At 42.5% G+C, this 17,111-nt stretch overlaps 1 protein-coding gene and 1 long non-coding RNA gene across 2 annotated transcripts in view; one reads left to right on the top strand and one right to left on the bottom strand.

The window, feature by feature from the left end:
* FBXW8 (F-box and WD repeat domain containing 8) overlaps positions 1–17,111 on the bottom strand; it is a 113,637-nt gene that overhangs the window by 25,231 nt on the left and 71,295 nt on the right. The window contains exons 6-7 of the mRNA XM_054712541.1: positions 12,858–13,054; positions 9,785–9,991 (exon numbers count right to left, since the gene is read on the bottom strand). Coding sequence (XP_054568516.1) covers positions 9,785–9,991; positions 12,858–13,054 — 404 coding nt within the window. The remainder of the gene's footprint in view (positions 1–9,784; positions 9,992–12,857; positions 13,055–17,111) is intronic.
* On the top strand, positions 5,201–10,428 carry LOC129148083 (uncharacterized). Its single transcript, XR_008555264.1, has 4 exons — positions 5,201–5,411; positions 9,468–9,536; positions 9,812–9,916; positions 10,260–10,428. It is a non-coding gene; the product is annotated as an uncharacterized LOC129148083 (long non-coding RNA).

The raw sequence follows: 17,111 nt of genomic DNA on the forward strand, positions 1-17,111 counted from the left end.
GCTCAGTTGGTTATAGGGTCATCCTGATATGCCAAGGCTGTGGGTTCAATCCCCGGTTAGGACATATAAGAATCAACCAATGGATGCATAAATAAGTGGAATAACAAATCGATGTTTCTCTCTCTGCCTCTCTCTCCCTTCCTTTCTCTAAAATCAATAAACAACAACAACAAATAGAGAACACTAAATCCAGAAAGGGAAGTAAGCTCTCACTAAAGGAACTTTTAAAGAACTCGCTTTTAGAAGATGGTCCAGAAAAAAAAGGTCTGACATGCTGAAAGGAAAAGTAAGCAAAGATTCAGGTAAATGTGCATAAAAGTATACAAGTACTGACTATATACAACAACAACGCTGCTTTGGGATTAAAGAAATAGAACAGACTGTCTCCTGCCCTATTATTCCAAGCAGCAGGAGGCCCTGACTCAGGGCGATGTACCACGACCAGAGGACGCAGGTGCACAGGGGACCCCTCCAGCACTGAGTCTGGAGTGAACAGAGGCACCCTTGGACCCCTGTACTCTGCTTGGCACACAGAAGGGACTTGGTATGTATTTGACGAAAGAATGAATAAATGCTACACATCTCTGCCTGTACTTACCAATGATAGGAGAATGATACACGGGCCTTACAGTAAGATGTGCTCCATGCGTACAAATGAACACAGCAAGTCAATTTGCTTTCCACCAACAGCAACATATTTAGCTGCTTCAGAAGTGGGAGGTATAGTTTCATTTGGTATAGATCTTGAAGTACAAGACTAATAATGCTCTTTTTTTTTTTTTAATAAAGGAAAAAGACCTCCCATTCTTGAGGTAGGTTTTACTCAAGTAAACACCCAAGCTGCTATTCTGACCCAATATAAATATGACCCACAAAACGTGGTAAAAAATTTCACTACAAAAAATGCAGGGTCCACATATTGATGTGGACATACAAAGATAAGTGAACAGCCCCTATAAATTCACAGATGAGCTAAGATTTTAAAAAACAATGAGAAAGACAGACAATTGGGAAGGGAGGGGGAGCTAGTGAGAAAAGAGTAAATCATACACAAAACAGCCAATAAAAAAATAAAAAAGCAGTTAATATACATGAATAATGGATGTCTGATTTAAAAGCAGTTTACTCCGATATGATGTAATTTTTGACAATCAGCCAGAGAGACTATTTTGTAAGTCCTTGCCAAAGATAAGTCAGAGCGTGAGGCCTGGTAACAGGCGTATCTGTGAACATGTGGAAAATGACTTTCACCACCATCCCAAAGGTGACTTTCTGTTGGCAAACAAAAACTTGCCTCTCAGGTGCACTTAGCAGCAGCCACCAGCAAGATGCAAAGCTGGAAGCAGCCCCCGACAGCACAGACCCCTGACACAGCACCCCCCACCGTTTCCATGATATGCTCTGGCACCGTCCACGCTCAACTGCAGCACAAAGGGAGGCAGCCTGGGCTGCTTTCATGTTTAAGTTTTAATTGGAGTGACAAGCCCGCAAGGCCAAGATATTTCAGGGATGGGACGGTGTTGCTGAGCATCGCCAGGCGCTCGGTAGGCAAGGCCCGTGTGCGTTCCCCACCACCACGTGCCAATGCACCTGCAACCCCCGCTGTTCCAGGACTGGACTCTGCCCGGGAAGGCTCTGCCAATTACCGCAGACTTGCCAAACTCGGGGGCTTTGTGATGTGGGCAGATGTCTACAAAGGATCAGAGCGAGGCCAAACCAACACCTATTGTGACCTAAGCCTGAAAGAAACCCAGAGACAAGAGTACGCTCCAGTGCAAATGCAGGCAGCACAACCCACCCCCCACCCCCGACCCACACACCCATAGGTGCTGGAAACAACAGGGAAGGCAGGTCCACTCTGTGGAGTGAGAGAAGCGCTTGCTTGGCTTCGGAAACCTCCTCAGACGCTCTCTGTCCTAGCGCTAGAATAGAAAGGAGACCACAAAGAACTGGCTCCTGCAGACATAAAACGAGGAGTGCTCACGGCCCAGCATTTAGTCCAATGACAAGATTATAATTACTATGTAAATGTATGACTGAAGCTGAAAATCCTCACAGCCTCCTTTTATGCTCCCAACAGGCCTCATCATAATAAAGAGCATGGACAGTTTCTAAGCGCTTCACAAATATTAATGACACGTAACTAATCATGGTCCCCAGGAGAAAAAAAGTTAATATTAAATCTATTTTATATTGGGAGGAAGACTGAGGCTGCAAATTAGGAAATGAATTCTTAAAAATTAAAGGCAACTTGAATAATATTTTTAAAATGGGAAGATTACATGTGAGATGACTGTGATATAAAGCTATCTGTATGAAATTGAGGATATTAGACTGGCTTGGGTATCAATTTTCTATTCACTAGCCTGGCAACTGCTGGTCTGGCCCCAAGTTAGACCAGACAAAGGCTCAGAAGTGGATAGAGTGTGGCTAACACCAGAGAACTAAAACAAGTGACAGCTGATGGAGGAGCGTGAAAAATGACAGTGAACAGTGAGGACCTCTGGTGTAGGGCAAAGAGTCTACCCGTGGGCTCCCCTTCGTACCCCGGAGGCATAACGCCCCTTCAGCACTGCCTAAGGGGCAGGACTGTACCAGCACAGACAGATGCTTAGCTGCACTTTGCACATAAAGAACACTATAAATAGTAGCTGTCTGGATATACATCCAAAGCACGCAACCTATTCTACAGTGTTAGCATTCTTACTTATAGAGCAAAAGCAAACATTCCCAACAGCCCTCCCCTTGATCTTCATTAACTGAAAAACAAACTGACTTTTAACCCTTTAACAAACCTACTTGCTCTTGAGCCCTGGCAGGAAGAAACCAAAGCCATGCCTATCCATAAGATGAAATAAAAGCAGAGCCTAACTCCAAGTTCACAGTCTCCCATGGGTGAGAAGTGGTGAACCAGGATGGAAATTCAACATAAATCGTTGGGAAAGCCGTTAGAAAAAGTAGGCCCTAAATAAAATTCTAAGCTTAATTCAAAAGACAAACAAGAAAAGGCAATGATCAGCATACACGTCAATGTAATGGTCTTAGGAGCTTGCTCGGAGCTTCAAGAATACTGATCAATGTTTTTGAAAATGAGAAAATGATACAAATGCCATTGGTATACAAACACTATGCAAGTAGGAGTGCAGACATAGATATTTAAGGCACAGAGCCAGCCCTCTCCACAAGGGCTTGCATCTCAAGGCTATTACACAAGTGACTCAGCAACCGCACTGGTTCTGCAGGAAGCTGAACTGACTTGTCCCTTTCTGTTCTAAACGCATTATTGCAAATCAGCTCTTGGGAAAATGAATCTGGTGAAGAACCACAGGACTTTCACTACAAAATGACTTGAGCACAGTTCCCACACCAGCCAGGGTACCTGTGCTCCAGCCAGCCTGGATCACCCCACTGCTGCTTCCTGGACCCCCTGGGAACCCGTCCTCCAAGCCCGTTGCCTCTGCCTGAACTGCCTTCTTGCCCAGGTTTTCCTGATGAACTCTAACCTGCCCCCAAAGCTAGTGGGGATAGGGAGGTACTGGTGCTCAGTATCTCACAAGCACATGACCTACCTTTCCCGGGTAAGTAACTTGCTGAAGGTTTATCTGGCTCAATCCCCAAAGGTTACACCACTAGCTTGACTTAGTGGAAAATACCTTTCCCTGTGTTTATTTTCTCTGAGGTCATCACTCTCGCAAAGGAGTGGTTCGGGATCCTGGAGATCCTAGAGCACGCTCAGCTTCCATAGGCAGCGACAGCATTCTAAGAAATGCTTCCCACAGAATCGCCATCGTGCTACAGAGATCAGAGGTGGCCAGGTCCTCAAAGGTCCCCAGGTGAGGTTTCTTGTCTGTCCTGAGTAACCCGGGGGCTCTGTGAGCTGTCTCGGGGTTCACCCAGCACGGGAGGAGAACTTCATGTATTATGAAATTACACTAACAATTACATCACTTACTGATACCATTTTAATACTAAACCATTTTCTAGTATTAAAACAATCCTCTGAATGTTCAATCCTCATCAATTTACCTGTATAAATTTCATCACTTTGGAATGCAGCAAACTGCTGTGACCTGATGTCCATCTCAATGTGGAGGAAGCAACCCTTGTATTGCTAAGTTGCTGAGGAACACAAGGCTGAAAGTCCTAAGGCAGATGTCATTCTGGATTCATCTCCACGTTTCCAGTGCCAATCAGAAATCTAGCATATAGCATGTGTTCAATAAATAGTCATTAGCAGTGACAGTAACCTAGGCAACAAAAAAGAATCCTTCTGGTAGTCAACATCACTCAATAACCTAGAAAACTGGTCTCAAAGGACTATCTTCCTAAACTTCTCTAAGAAGAAAGTTGAAACATTTTAAAGGTTTAAGGAGAAAGTGAAAAGGAAATGAGGCATATACTTTGTGAACTTTCCATTTTAAATTATTCACCCTGCTTATAAAAGACCGAGTTTTTCATTTTTCTCTGGAATAGAACCTTTAACAGAAGAAGAGGTGGACTGCACATTCTGGGGTAGGTATGGGAGAATGTGGTCAGAATCCATGAGCACTGCGTGTCTGATACAAGCATCCTCCCAGACAGTTATTTCAACTTGTGACGAGTGCAAGCAACCAATCCAGAGTCTTTCCACGTCCGTGTGAAGGGAATGATTATCATAAGAGATGTTAGCAATTATTTTCCAGCGTGATGTAAGCTGAGGCAGCAGCGCCAAGGCAGCGTCCTTGTCAAACACATCTCAGCCTCAGGATTACTTCACTCGCATCCCCCTGATTACGATGCACGCCGCGTGCTGCTAAATACAACCTGCCACTGAATGCCAAGTACTTCAGAACTAAATTAGAAAATATGTCCAAATACATAGAATGATGCTAAGAGCCCTAAGTGGGTCTCTCTCTTCCTTTATGAGGCATGAGACTCGTCAACATAATGCTCTTAAATGAGGCAATTCTATCTTCTAACCCCCCACATCTGAGAGCAAAATTTAATTCAGGGAGCAAAAGAATTAATGATATGGTATCATACACATGTTTTCATTGGTGGGAGCATTTTGGACAGATTCAGGAAATATGAGACACAGAAACACATCATAAAGGGGTGTTTGGGCACAGAGGGCTAGGGCGGAGCTGACACGGATTTCTGCACTGCAGCGGGAGGAAGCAGGCCATTGCTAAGCAGCATCTGAAAGCAAAAGACCCGTGAGGAGGCCTTCTCACCACATACCCCTGGCCCGCAGGACATAGGAAGTGATCAAGAAGTTCCAAGTTCCTGCCCAATCCTTTCTATCAGCAATAAACATGGCCCTTGGGGTGGTCTCGTTAGAGAAGAGTAGATGATGGATTCCTCAGCCCATTTCAGAAGCCTTCAGCCACCCAGCAATTCCAATGAGGGAGCAGCTCAACACAACTCCACAGGTAAAGTAGGAAGTTTCTACCACCTCATCACTTCATCCGGAATTCAAGGAACGTGGATGCTGGACAGAAGCCCAGAGGTCACGTGCCCACCGCTCTTCATTTTACATAAGAGGCCAGTTGGCTTACCACCTTAGAAGAACCATGGACTCTCCTTCAAATGGTACCAACTAAGCCGAGAAGGAACACATATCAGTGTGTGTTGCAGCTCTTCCCAACCTAACGGTGGCCTGAGAGGGCTGTTAGTCCCACTGCACTGGGTTTAGGTAAAGCCATGTGATTCGAAACCAACAGTTACTCATCCTAAGTAGCAGAGCTACAAAATAATTTACTGCAGAGTAAGAGCAGACAGATCTCTGTCTAGTCCTCTGGCCTCACCTTGCTGTGATCTTGCTGTAAAGCCTGTGAGAGAAAAGAAGTCCAGGAACTGCCAGGGAAATGGGATGTACTGCCACCTGCCACTTTCCCAGGGATGCCGCCGCTAGAGAGGCAACAGCCATCAAAATCATAAAGCACGGACCCCTTTCACTCAGCAAGTCCACTCTGAGGAACTAACCTACAAACACATTCAAGTGGGCCAAGTGTGTTCACAGCAGCAAAAGACAGGGAGCAATTCAGCATACATCTAGAGGGGGCTAGTCAAACGCATCAAGGTCCGTCCACAGGTGTGGTACCATAACACTGCAAAAAGCAAAGCAAAACTAAACCAAAAACAGTATCCAAACACCAGGATGAAATGATCTTTAAGAAGTTTTGTTGCAGGAAAAAGCAAGGTGCAGAACAACAATATAGTATTTTACCATTTATAGTTTTAAAAAAGAGGGGACTAAGGGTATGTCTGGGTAATTTGCTTACATGTGCATAAAATATCTCTGGAAGGATGTACACAAAACTAGCAACACTGACTTGGCTCCAGGAAAAGAAAGAAACTGGGTGGCAGGGTGAAAGGAGTGGGGAGGGGCCATCCCACTGCACAGTCTTCCTTGTCAGATCTGTTGATTTCTGAATCAGGTGAATGCATTACCTCGTTATAAATTACTCTTTAAAAAAAAAAAAAAAGATGTTTAAAGATCTGATCTTTTAACAAAAAGTGAAAACAGACAATGGCCATTTTTTTCTACGACTTCACTTGGGCAAAGAAAATGCTGGCAATTCCAAGTGGGGTCCCAAGTCCTGGCGTCTAAATTCAAAAGTCTGGGAAGTTCTATGCCATAAGCCAACGGAGATGTACAGAGCACGAACTCTCTCTGTTCCTGGAACACACAGAGCTGGAAAGGATCAAACCAGCTGTATTCACAGGCCTTTTCTTAAGGTTAAATAGGTACATTTTGCTACATTACTTGGTCTCATTTCCTTAGAAAACTGTTTATTGACAGAGCTGGGTTACTTGACAAGTACCAGTTTGCTGAAATCTGTGCATGAGGCTGTTTCACACTCAAGTGCCAAGAACACAACTGGTGCTCTGTGGCTCTCTGTGCTGAATGCACACACAATGACTGGCTAGCTGGATCTATGAGTGGATGGACTTGAACCATTATTATTTGATGCTCTGACAGCTGTGGTGCCTATAAAATGCTAATGCGATCATCGTATGGGGCAAGGATATCCTCCAACTAAACAAAAATAACACCTCTGGAGTACTTCTACAGGTTAGAGAAATTTCAGTTCCAGACACAAATGTATTTTATATCAACATTTGGACTTCGCTGTCTGTTTTTATCACAGTTAATCAATAATGGACTCCAGCTAAGCCCAGCTCTGTATCAGGTACAAACGAAGATAAGCCAAACTCTATGTTCTCATAAAGCCTTCATCTGATTCCGAGTTACACAGGCCAGAGGCGCAAACACAAACCCCCATGTGGACGTAGCTCCAGGCAAACTCTACTGCTAATAGTCTGACACCAACCTAATAAAATGTGCTGGGACACACGCTGCCAGGCCAAGCACAGACACAGCCAAAACGGCATTCACAAGCAAAGCAACACTGAGCACACACATGAAGCTACCTGGGAATTACGACAGTACATTCTAGGATAGCAGCAGGATGACATGGCTTAGCGCACACAGAGATGTTACAGGACAATTACGTTTCTGAAAAATGCAGGTTCTTCTGAGGAAGCAGAAAACCCATTAAACTCCATCAGATGGAGAGTCCTGCCTCTGCAAAAATAAGGAAAGTTTCATAGACAAAAGCTTGGCTTCCCTCACGATCGAGTGGGTGGCATTCATGTTGGAGAAACATCTCAACACAAAGTTATTACTAACAACAACCAGCCAGCCACCCACAAGTGTTTGAAGGCTGGCTGTTGCAAGCACAAAATATTTGGGTAACTAACTGCTACTGTCAGATTTCAAAGGATGCTTCAACAAATTCTTGTAGCAAATTTACTTCCACTTTTAATTTTAAAATAGCAATGAAAATACCAGTAACAAGTTATTTGAGAGAACACATTTTAAAATAAATTTCCATAAAATTAAGGTATTAATAAGCAGATTCTTATAATCAATGCTTTTAATTGGGTTGGAAATTTTCAGAGGCATCCACAAAAGTGCCTCCGTACCATCGATATCTAAAGGATGCTCCCAGTATGATTTCGTGCTGGACTCTCCCTTTAACTGATTTCTCAAATATATCCACTATGGTTGTATCAAATGTAAGACTGTATAGAAATAAATCTACTTAGATAAGTCAAAGAGAAATAGGATCGGCCTGAGGAAAAAATTATTGAAAATATGGAAAATTTTAACCAGGCTAGTATTACATATATCTATCCCCTCACTACACTGAGACTTGAGAAATAAATGAGATAACCCAAACTTGAAAGCATAATGGATGAAAAATTAGAAAGCAAATACGCAGTCTTTCTTCTCTCAACAAATGAGCTCACCAGGGATCGGAAAAGAAAGTTTTTTTAAAGCCCCAGAAAGGAAACCGCCTTCAGAAAGCAATTGCTGTCCCCTTCCCCCACTTCCTAGGAAGACAAAACACAGGAGTTAGAGCATCGCAGACTTGTCAGCCGACATATGCTGACATATGCACTCCTCAAGCACAAAGGGAGGCCCTTCTCACAGTGAGGCTGCAGGAAGCCACATGCCTTTCTAGTGCCGTATCTATCTTACTGGATGAAGAACATAATAGGAATCCAGGATGCTTCAAATCTTTGAGTACCTACTAAGTTGCAAAATCAGTGAACACGTGATAAATGAGACCTGACCTTACAGGTGACTTACACGTTAGGGGAAACTACGTAAAAAAAAAAAAATCACAAACCGAGGCCAGCACTGAACTACAACTGGTAGAAATACCAGGAGGCACACGGTGATGATTAACTGTCACACGCCAAGCATGATGCTTAAAGCTTTACAGACATGTTTTCATTTAATCTGGCAATTCTATGGTGTAGGTTATTGTTACGAGTCCCCTTTCACAAGTGAGGAAACTGAGCCCTAGCTGGTTTGGCTCAGTGGATAAGAGTGTCGGCCTGCAGACTGAAGGGTTCCCGGTTCAATTCTGGTCAAGGGCACATGCCCGGGTTGTGGGCTCGATCCCCAGGAGGGGGCGTGCATGCAGGAGGCAGCCGATCAATGATTCTCTCTCATCATTGATGTTTCTATCTCTCTCTCCCTCTCCCTTCTTCTCTGAAATCAATAAAAATATATTTAAAAACAAATAAGAAAACTGAGGCATACGGAGGGTTAAGCAACCTGCTTCAGGCCACACGGGGCAGCAGGCCGAAATAGTGCCATGGAGAAGGCCTCCGTCCTCGGGAGGAGGAGCTGCCAGAGGAGCCAATGCGCAGAGAAATTTCTTCCTGGGATCACACCGCTGCCAGGGGGTGGAGAGCAGGCACATTAAAGGGAAAACAAAATAAAACTTGATCCCCCTCTCCCCTGACCCCACTGGAGGAGAAAGAGACTTCCATAAATCAGCTTTAAGACTTTTCAGACTAAGTACTTGGCCTACAGTCAGGATAGTAAAACGCTAGGTAGTGATTACATTTAGTAATCATGCAAAGAATTTCAATTAAAAACTTTTCTCTTTGCTTCTGGCTCACAGAGTATCGGAGGTACTTTTATGCACTGTTGGCGAGAATATAAATTTTGCTGCAACCTTTTTTCTATAAAGGTATGTTTTTCAATGTATAAATGTACCTATATTCTAGATGGATATCTATTAGAAATTATTACCAGTTTTGTCTGTGGAGTGGGGTTGGGGAAAAGGAGGAAGAAAGAAACAATTGTTTTCACCTCATATCCTTTTCAAATGCTTGAATTTTTTTTACCATGCTAAATATACATTTCCCGACTACATCCTGGAGCTTTAATTTTTTAAGTTGCCTTCTAAAAAATAAAAACTGATGTTCTATTTTGTACCTTGTTTCCTTCGTGCACCCATCCTAGACTCTTCACTCCAAAAGCAGCCTGGTTGGCCGAGACATCCAGACAGGTGACGGGCTGCCCGTAGACGTGGTGGAGGGTTCTGGCAGAGTCGTCAGCCTTCAGCAGGTACACCAGATCTCCAGCGGTGGCCACTGCCACAGGGTACCTTTCGGTATCTGGAACTATCTCAAGGTAGTCAACCTGGAAAGGATAAGGGTTGTTTAGTCCTTCAGGTTCCACATACAGTTCATCCTGACTTGGTCAAAAAGTACACAGTTCCTCCTACATGTCAATGAGAAGACCAGCAACCCCACAGAAAAAGACGGGCAGAGGGGCGGTTCACAGGAAATGAAACACAGTTCTTACACAAATGAAAAGACGCTCATCATAAAAGAAACACAATACACTCCTAATAAGAGAAATATAAAGTAAAAATTCACCGAGGTACCATTTTCACCTGTCATACCAGGAAAGATCACATCGTCTGCTGAGACACTGGCCTGGAAGTAAAGGGGACAACCACACGATGGGTCCCACTACGGTTGGTGGGATGTAATCTGGTCCAATGTCTATAGAGGGAAATCGGCAGCACTTTCCACAATGTCAAGTGCACTTACGCTCTGACCCAGCAAGTTTCTTCCAGGACTTTCCTTACAAATAAAATCGCATTTATGTAAAACCATGTGTACAGGTTATTGGCTAAAGCTTTACTTTTTCATCACTAAAAACTGAAAAATGCTAAACACGCATTACTAACGGACTACAAATAAATGACAGTCCATTTTTGCGCTGAAATACCATGCAGTCTTGGGCAAAAGCATGAATACAGTCTTCATGAACTGATACTCATGGGATCATCTCTAAGGTGAATTTGGGCGGAGAACAAGGAAGCAAGGTAACCGGATTCCCAGTGTGCTAACGTGTGCGCATGTGGGCAGAGGAAGGGTGTGATGTACTTGGCTTGTACATGCATAAATCTTCTAATCATGGCTGCTTTCAAAGAGGGAAGAGTTGAGGGATGGGGTGCAAATGGTGTTACTCACTGTAAACTTTATTGGGTCTTTTAAATTCTGAACCCGTGCAAGTGTCATAGTTATTCAAAAGTATCTTTAAACCAGAAACTGAATAAAATTCACTCAGTTCCAAATGGGCAAAAATCACATTTTAACATCTGTGCAAATACCAAAAATGCATTGCTAAAAGGTTAAAAGTATCTGAGTTACCTGCTCTTTCCAGGTTTCAATGCCATCGGGAGCAGGAAGGCCACGACCAGGAGCATTTTTGTGCCGTGCCCTTCTCTAATCTCCATGTGTACGGGAAGTCCCTTGAAGAATGATGTGCTTTTCTAGATCCCTGAGTGGCACACTTCCCCAGTGTAGTTTACCACAGGTTCTCACCTCCCTGAGCAAATTCTGAGAGCGCGACAGCAGGTGAGCCAAGCCATTCAATTATGAAAATCCACGGTGTAAAAGGACAGTATTGCCCTGAAAACAAGATAACTGAGTCCAAAGCCTGAATGCTGAGGGCTGTCCAGGGGAGCTGGAGACAGAGAGCGAACATCTGGGTGGCTCTGCTAATCCTCGGCCCCTCGGCCAAAGCCCAGGGCCCATCACAAAGGATGATGTTCTAGGCTAACACCACAAACACGGGAGCGCTGCCATTGCGATTCGGGGAGCCTATCTGGGGGAGACAAAAGGACCCAGCGCTCTAGGCCAGGGGTGCCTGCCAGTGACAAGGCAGCCTGTGGCCACCCCTCACGCAGGGTAGAAATAATACATAAAGAGTGTTACAGCACACGCCTCCAGCTTGCTCGCTCTCTCTAGTCTAAAAACCATTTCTTACTTTCCTAAGACTGACATCCTCAGCCCAGCCATTTAATTTCATCTTAATGTTGGATTTTGGAGACCAAGACGCTCTGATTGGCAGTGGCTGGGCCACTGCTGGGAGCTGCAAAACTACTTCAAAAAGCATCCAGTCTGTGCCAGGATGCCACCGATTGCCAAGGCAGGATTTACATTTTATAGAGGGACTCACATCTTAAGTAATTGTCTGAGTTCATATAATTATTGCTATTCTACAGTGTTCTTTAGTCAAAGACCAGATAATAAGCACGATAGTAGTTGGGAAAACAAACAAATATGGTACTTTCACATTTTTCTAATAAAACCCAAGATGGGAAAACAGCCGCAGGCAGTTTTGGGGAACACTAAACCCAAACTGCCGAGCCGGGATCATTAGAGGGACCAGCAGCTTATGGAGGTGAGGCAGTAACACTCGGCTTTTTAGTTATTCAATCTAATAAGATCCTCACCAGGAGGAAAGGGAGAGGAACAGGATTTGTTCCAGGTCAGGCCATCAATTTATTCTTCAACGTTGGCTCTTCTGTTCACTCTCCTACTAGTGCCAAAATCAGGTTTATTTAAATTAACCCAAATTCAGCACAGACTTAAACTTCCTTCTACCAGCAAATCACCTGCTCCCATTAGAATGCAGAGGCTCCCGTACAACTGAACTCGGAAGCAAGCTCCACGTAAAGAACTCTTTAAGGCTGGCTCAGCTTCACACATGACATCCTGGAACATGACACCGACTTACACCTATTTTCACACAGGAGCTACTTTTACTTCCAGGTGAAAACAACTTGGGGTGAAGAAAGCTGAGGATGGAATCCTCCTTGCCATGAGGACTGGGATAATGTCACTGAACTCATTTTCACTTCTGTACGAGGCCAGAAGCTGACCTTAGATTTCGAGGGGTGGACGTCCTGGGAAAGCGGATGAGGACCATGGCAATGAGAAACTCTAGCCGTGAAGCGAGCCCTGGGTCCGAATCACACCTCCTGGCTCTGAGGCTGGGGCAGGTCCAGTCACTGCTCTAAGTTCCTCTTGGCTTCTTGGTAAACAGGGAAAATGATAGTACCTGTTTCGCAAGGCAGTGGTGAGATTTATGGACGTGAGGCCCACAGGGAGTCCTGAGTGAGCGGGAGCTGCCAACATCATTATATTTGTTTATATTAGATTCAGAGGTTCTAAGAATGAAAAATAAAATGACCAGACTAAAAGCTCACCAGTTTCTGAACTTCGAATTCCGCAGCTATTTGCCAATATCCTTCCTCATTGGGATACAGCATCACAACATCGAAAGCAGAAGCCGTGGCAACAGTGGCATCTTCCTGGCTGAGGGCTAGTGCCTGGATTCTTGCATCGTGCTCAAAGCGGTGGATAGGATACTTTCCAGTCCTTAGATCCCAAATATTAAGAAATCCTACGTAGAAAAAAAACAATGTGGATAACTTTAAATTTACTTCAATGTGAAATAAATTTTCAATTTACTTCATATGCACAATTATAAAATAACAATTGTTTAATGTAAAAAAAATTAAAAAATAAATGATATCTTGTATCACATGATCTCACTCATCTAGGGAAAATAGTGAACAACATGAACTGATGAACAAAGACAGACCTGGAGACAGGGAAGCATCGATAAGACTGTCAAACCTCAGAGGGAAGGTGGGGGAGGGTGGGACTTGTATGCATGCATATAAGCCTAACCAATGGACACAGACAACAGGGGGGTGAGGGCATGAGTGGCGGGGGGGGGGGGTATGGGGGAATAAGGACACATGTAACACCTTAATCAATAACGAAATTTAAAAATTAAAAAAGAAAAAAGACTCAGTCTTTTTTAACTGGTCATTTTATTTAAATTCCGAAGTATGGAGGTGTCATTATTTAAGTACTCTATTCATGGACATTTAAAACTTGCAATCTTTTGACATAATTAAAAGCATTACAGTGACTAGCCTATATACATTTGTAATTTCGTAAATATCCAGTCGCCTTCAAAGTGGGTGAATTAGTTTACATTCCCACCAACAATTTGAGAGCACATTTCCCTGAATTCTCAACAACAAAATATTTTATGAAATTTTTTATCTTTGTCAATATGACTGATAAAAATGGTATTGTATTATAGTTTTTATTTATCTTTTTCTAATTGTGAGTGAATTTTGACATATTTTTATGTTAGAGTCAGTTGTGTTTCTTTTTCTGTGAACAACATACTCATGTCCTTCACTCACTTTTCAGTTGCTTTTTTTTCCTTAGTGAATCTTAGAAGCCCTTTATATATAACTAGAGGCCTGGTGCACGAAATTCGTGCATGGGTAGGGCCCCTAGGCTTGGCCGGAGATCAGGGCTGATCAGGTTCCCTGCCTCCCCGCCTCCTCCTTCCCTCGCTCCCTCAGCGCCCTGCTGCTGATGATGGTTGCCTGCCATGTTCCGTGCCACCCCCTGGTGGTCAGTGCATATCATAGCAAGCAAGCGAACTCTTGGTCGAACTCCCGAGGGGACAATTTGCATATTATGCTTTTATTTTATAGGATAGAAATTGGCCCTTTGTTATATGTGACGCAAATATTTTATCATTTATTTATTTTTATTTTTTAAAATTTCTTTATTGATTAAGGTATCACATATTTGTCCTCATCCCCCTATTCCCGTCCCAAACCCCTCCCCACATATGCCCTCACCCCCCTGTTGTCCATTAGCACTGGTTAGGCTTAAATGCATGCATACAAGTCCATTGGTTGATCTCTCCCCCTTTCCCCCACCCTCCCCTACATTCCCTCTGAGGTTTGATGGTCTGATCGATGTTTCTCTGTCTCTGGATCTGTTTTTGTTCATCAGTTTATGTTGTTCATTATATTCCATAAATGAGTGAGATCATGTGATATAAATTAATCTTTCTCTGACTGGTTTATTTCACTTAGCATAATGCTCTCCAGTTCCATCCATGCTGTTGCAAATGGTAAGAACTCCTTTTTTACTGCAGCATAGTATTCCATTGTGTAGATATACCACAGTTTTTTAATCCACTCATCTGCTGATGAGCACTTAGGCTGTTTCCAAATCTTAGCTATGGTGAATTGTGCTGCTATGAACATAGGGGTGCATATATCCTTTCTAATTGGTGTTTCCAGTTTCTTGGGATATATTCCTACAAGTCAAATGGGAGTTCCATTTTTAGTTTTTTGAGGAAACTCCATACTGTTCTCCACAGTGGCTACACCAGTCTGCATTCCCACCAGCAGTGCACAAGGGTTCCTTTTTCTCTGCATCCTCACCAGCACTTGTCATTTGATTTGATTTGTTGATGATAGCCATTCTGACAGGTGTGAGATGGTACCGCATTGTCGTTTTGATTTGCATCTCCTGGATGATTAGTGACTTTGAGCATGTTTTCATATGCCTCTTGGCCTTCCTTCTGTCTTCTTTTGAAAAGTATCTATTTAGGTCTGTTGCACATTTTTTGATTGGGTTATCTTCCTTTTGTTAAGATGTGTGAGTTCCCTATAAATTTTGGAGATTAGGCCCTTATCAGATATAACATTGGCAAATATGTTCTCCCATGCAGTGGGCTTTCTTGTTGTTTTGTTGATGGTTTCTTTTGCTGTGAAAAAGCTTTTTTTTTTTTTTTTTTTATGTAGTTCCATTTGTTTATTTTTTCTTTAGTTTCCATTGTCCTAGGAGCAGTGTCAGTGAAGAAACTGCTTTGGCATATGTCTGATATTTTGCTGCCTGTGTATTCCTCTAGTATTTTTATGGTTTCCCATCTTATGTTTAAGTCCTTTATCCATTTTAAGTTTATTTTTATGTATGATGTAAATTGGTGGTCTAGTTTCATTTTTTTGCATATCTGTCCAATTTTCCCAACACCATTTACTGAAGAGACTGTCTTGACTCCATTGTATGTTCATGCCTCTTTTGTTGAATATTAATTGAGGATAGTGGCTTGGGTCAATTTCTGGGTTCTCTATTCTATTCCATTGATCTATATGTCTGTTCTTATGCCAGTACCAGGCTGTTTTGAGAACAGTGGCTTTATAATACAGCTTGATATCTGGTATTGAGATCCCATCTACTTTGTTCTTCTTTCTTAGGATTGCTGCAGCTATTCGGGGTCTTTTTTTATTCCAGATGAATTTTTGGAAAGTGCATTCTAGGTCTGTGAAATATGCCATTGGTATTTTAATGGGAGTGCATTGAATCTATAGATTGCTTTGGGTAGTATGGACATTTTGATGATGTTGATTCTACCAATCCATGAACACGGTATGTTCTTCCATCTGTTTGTCTTCCTCTATCTCTTTTTTCAGTATCCTGTAGTTTTCCGTGTATAGGTCTTTTACCTCCTTAGTTAAGTTTATTCCTAGTTATCTTAATTTTTTTGGTGTGATGGTAAATGGGATTGCTTTTTTAGTCTCTCTTTAAGTTCATTATTGGTGTACAGAAATGCCATAGATTTCTTGGCGTTAATTTTGTATCCTGCTACATTGCCAAATTCATTTATTAAGTCTAATAATTTTTTGATGGAGTCTTTAGGGTTTTCTTTGTACAATATCATGTCATCTGTGAATAAGGAGTTTTACTTCTTCTTTTCCAATTTGGATGCCTTTTATTTCTTCTTCTTGTCTGATCGCAATGGCTAGTACTTCCAGTACTAGGTTGAACAGGAGTGGTGAGAGTGGGCATCCCTGTCTTGTTCCTGTTCTTAGGGGAAATGGTTTTAGTTTTTGCCCATTGAGTATGATGTTGGCTGTAGGTTTGTCATATATGGCTTTTATTATGTTGAGGTATGATCCTTCTATTCCCACCTTGCTGAGAGTTTTTATCAAGAAAGGGTGTTGGATTTTGTCAAATGCTTTTTCTGCGTCAATTGATATGACTATGTGATTTTTATCTCTCAATTTGTTTATGTGATGTATCACGTTAATTGATTTGCGGATATTGTACCATCCTTGCATCCCCGGGATAAATCCTACTTAGTCATGGTGTATGATCCTTCTGATGTACTGCTGGATCTGATTTGCTAGAATTTTGTTGAGGATTTTGGCAACTATGTTCATGAGGGATATTGGCCTATAATTCTCTTTCATTGTGTTGTCTTTATCTGGTTTTGGTATTAGGGTGATGCTGGCTTCATAGAATGAGCTTGGAAGTATTCCTTCCTCTTGAATTTTTTGGAATAGTCTTAGGAGGATAGGTTTTAGTTCTTCCTTGAATGTTTGGTAAAACTCTCCTGTGAAGCCGTCTGGCCCTGGGCTTTGGTTTGCTGGAAGCTTTTTGATGACTGGTTCAATTTCTTCTATAGTTATCGGGCTACTGAGATTTTTAGAATCTTCCTGATTGAGTTTTAGAAGGTTGTATTTTTCTAGGAATAGGTCCTTTTCCTCCAGGTTGTCTAGTTTGTTAGAATAGAGTTGTTCATAGTATTTTTTTAATAATCCTTTGTATTTCTATGGGGTCTGTTGTTATTT

Source organism: Eptesicus fuscus, chromosome 23 (genome assembly GCF_027574615.1).
Source record: "Eptesicus fuscus isolate TK198812 chromosome 23, DD_ASM_mEF_20220401, whole genome shotgun sequence".
Lineage (NCBI taxonomy): Eukaryota > Metazoa > Chordata > Mammalia > Chiroptera > Vespertilionidae > Eptesicus > Eptesicus fuscus.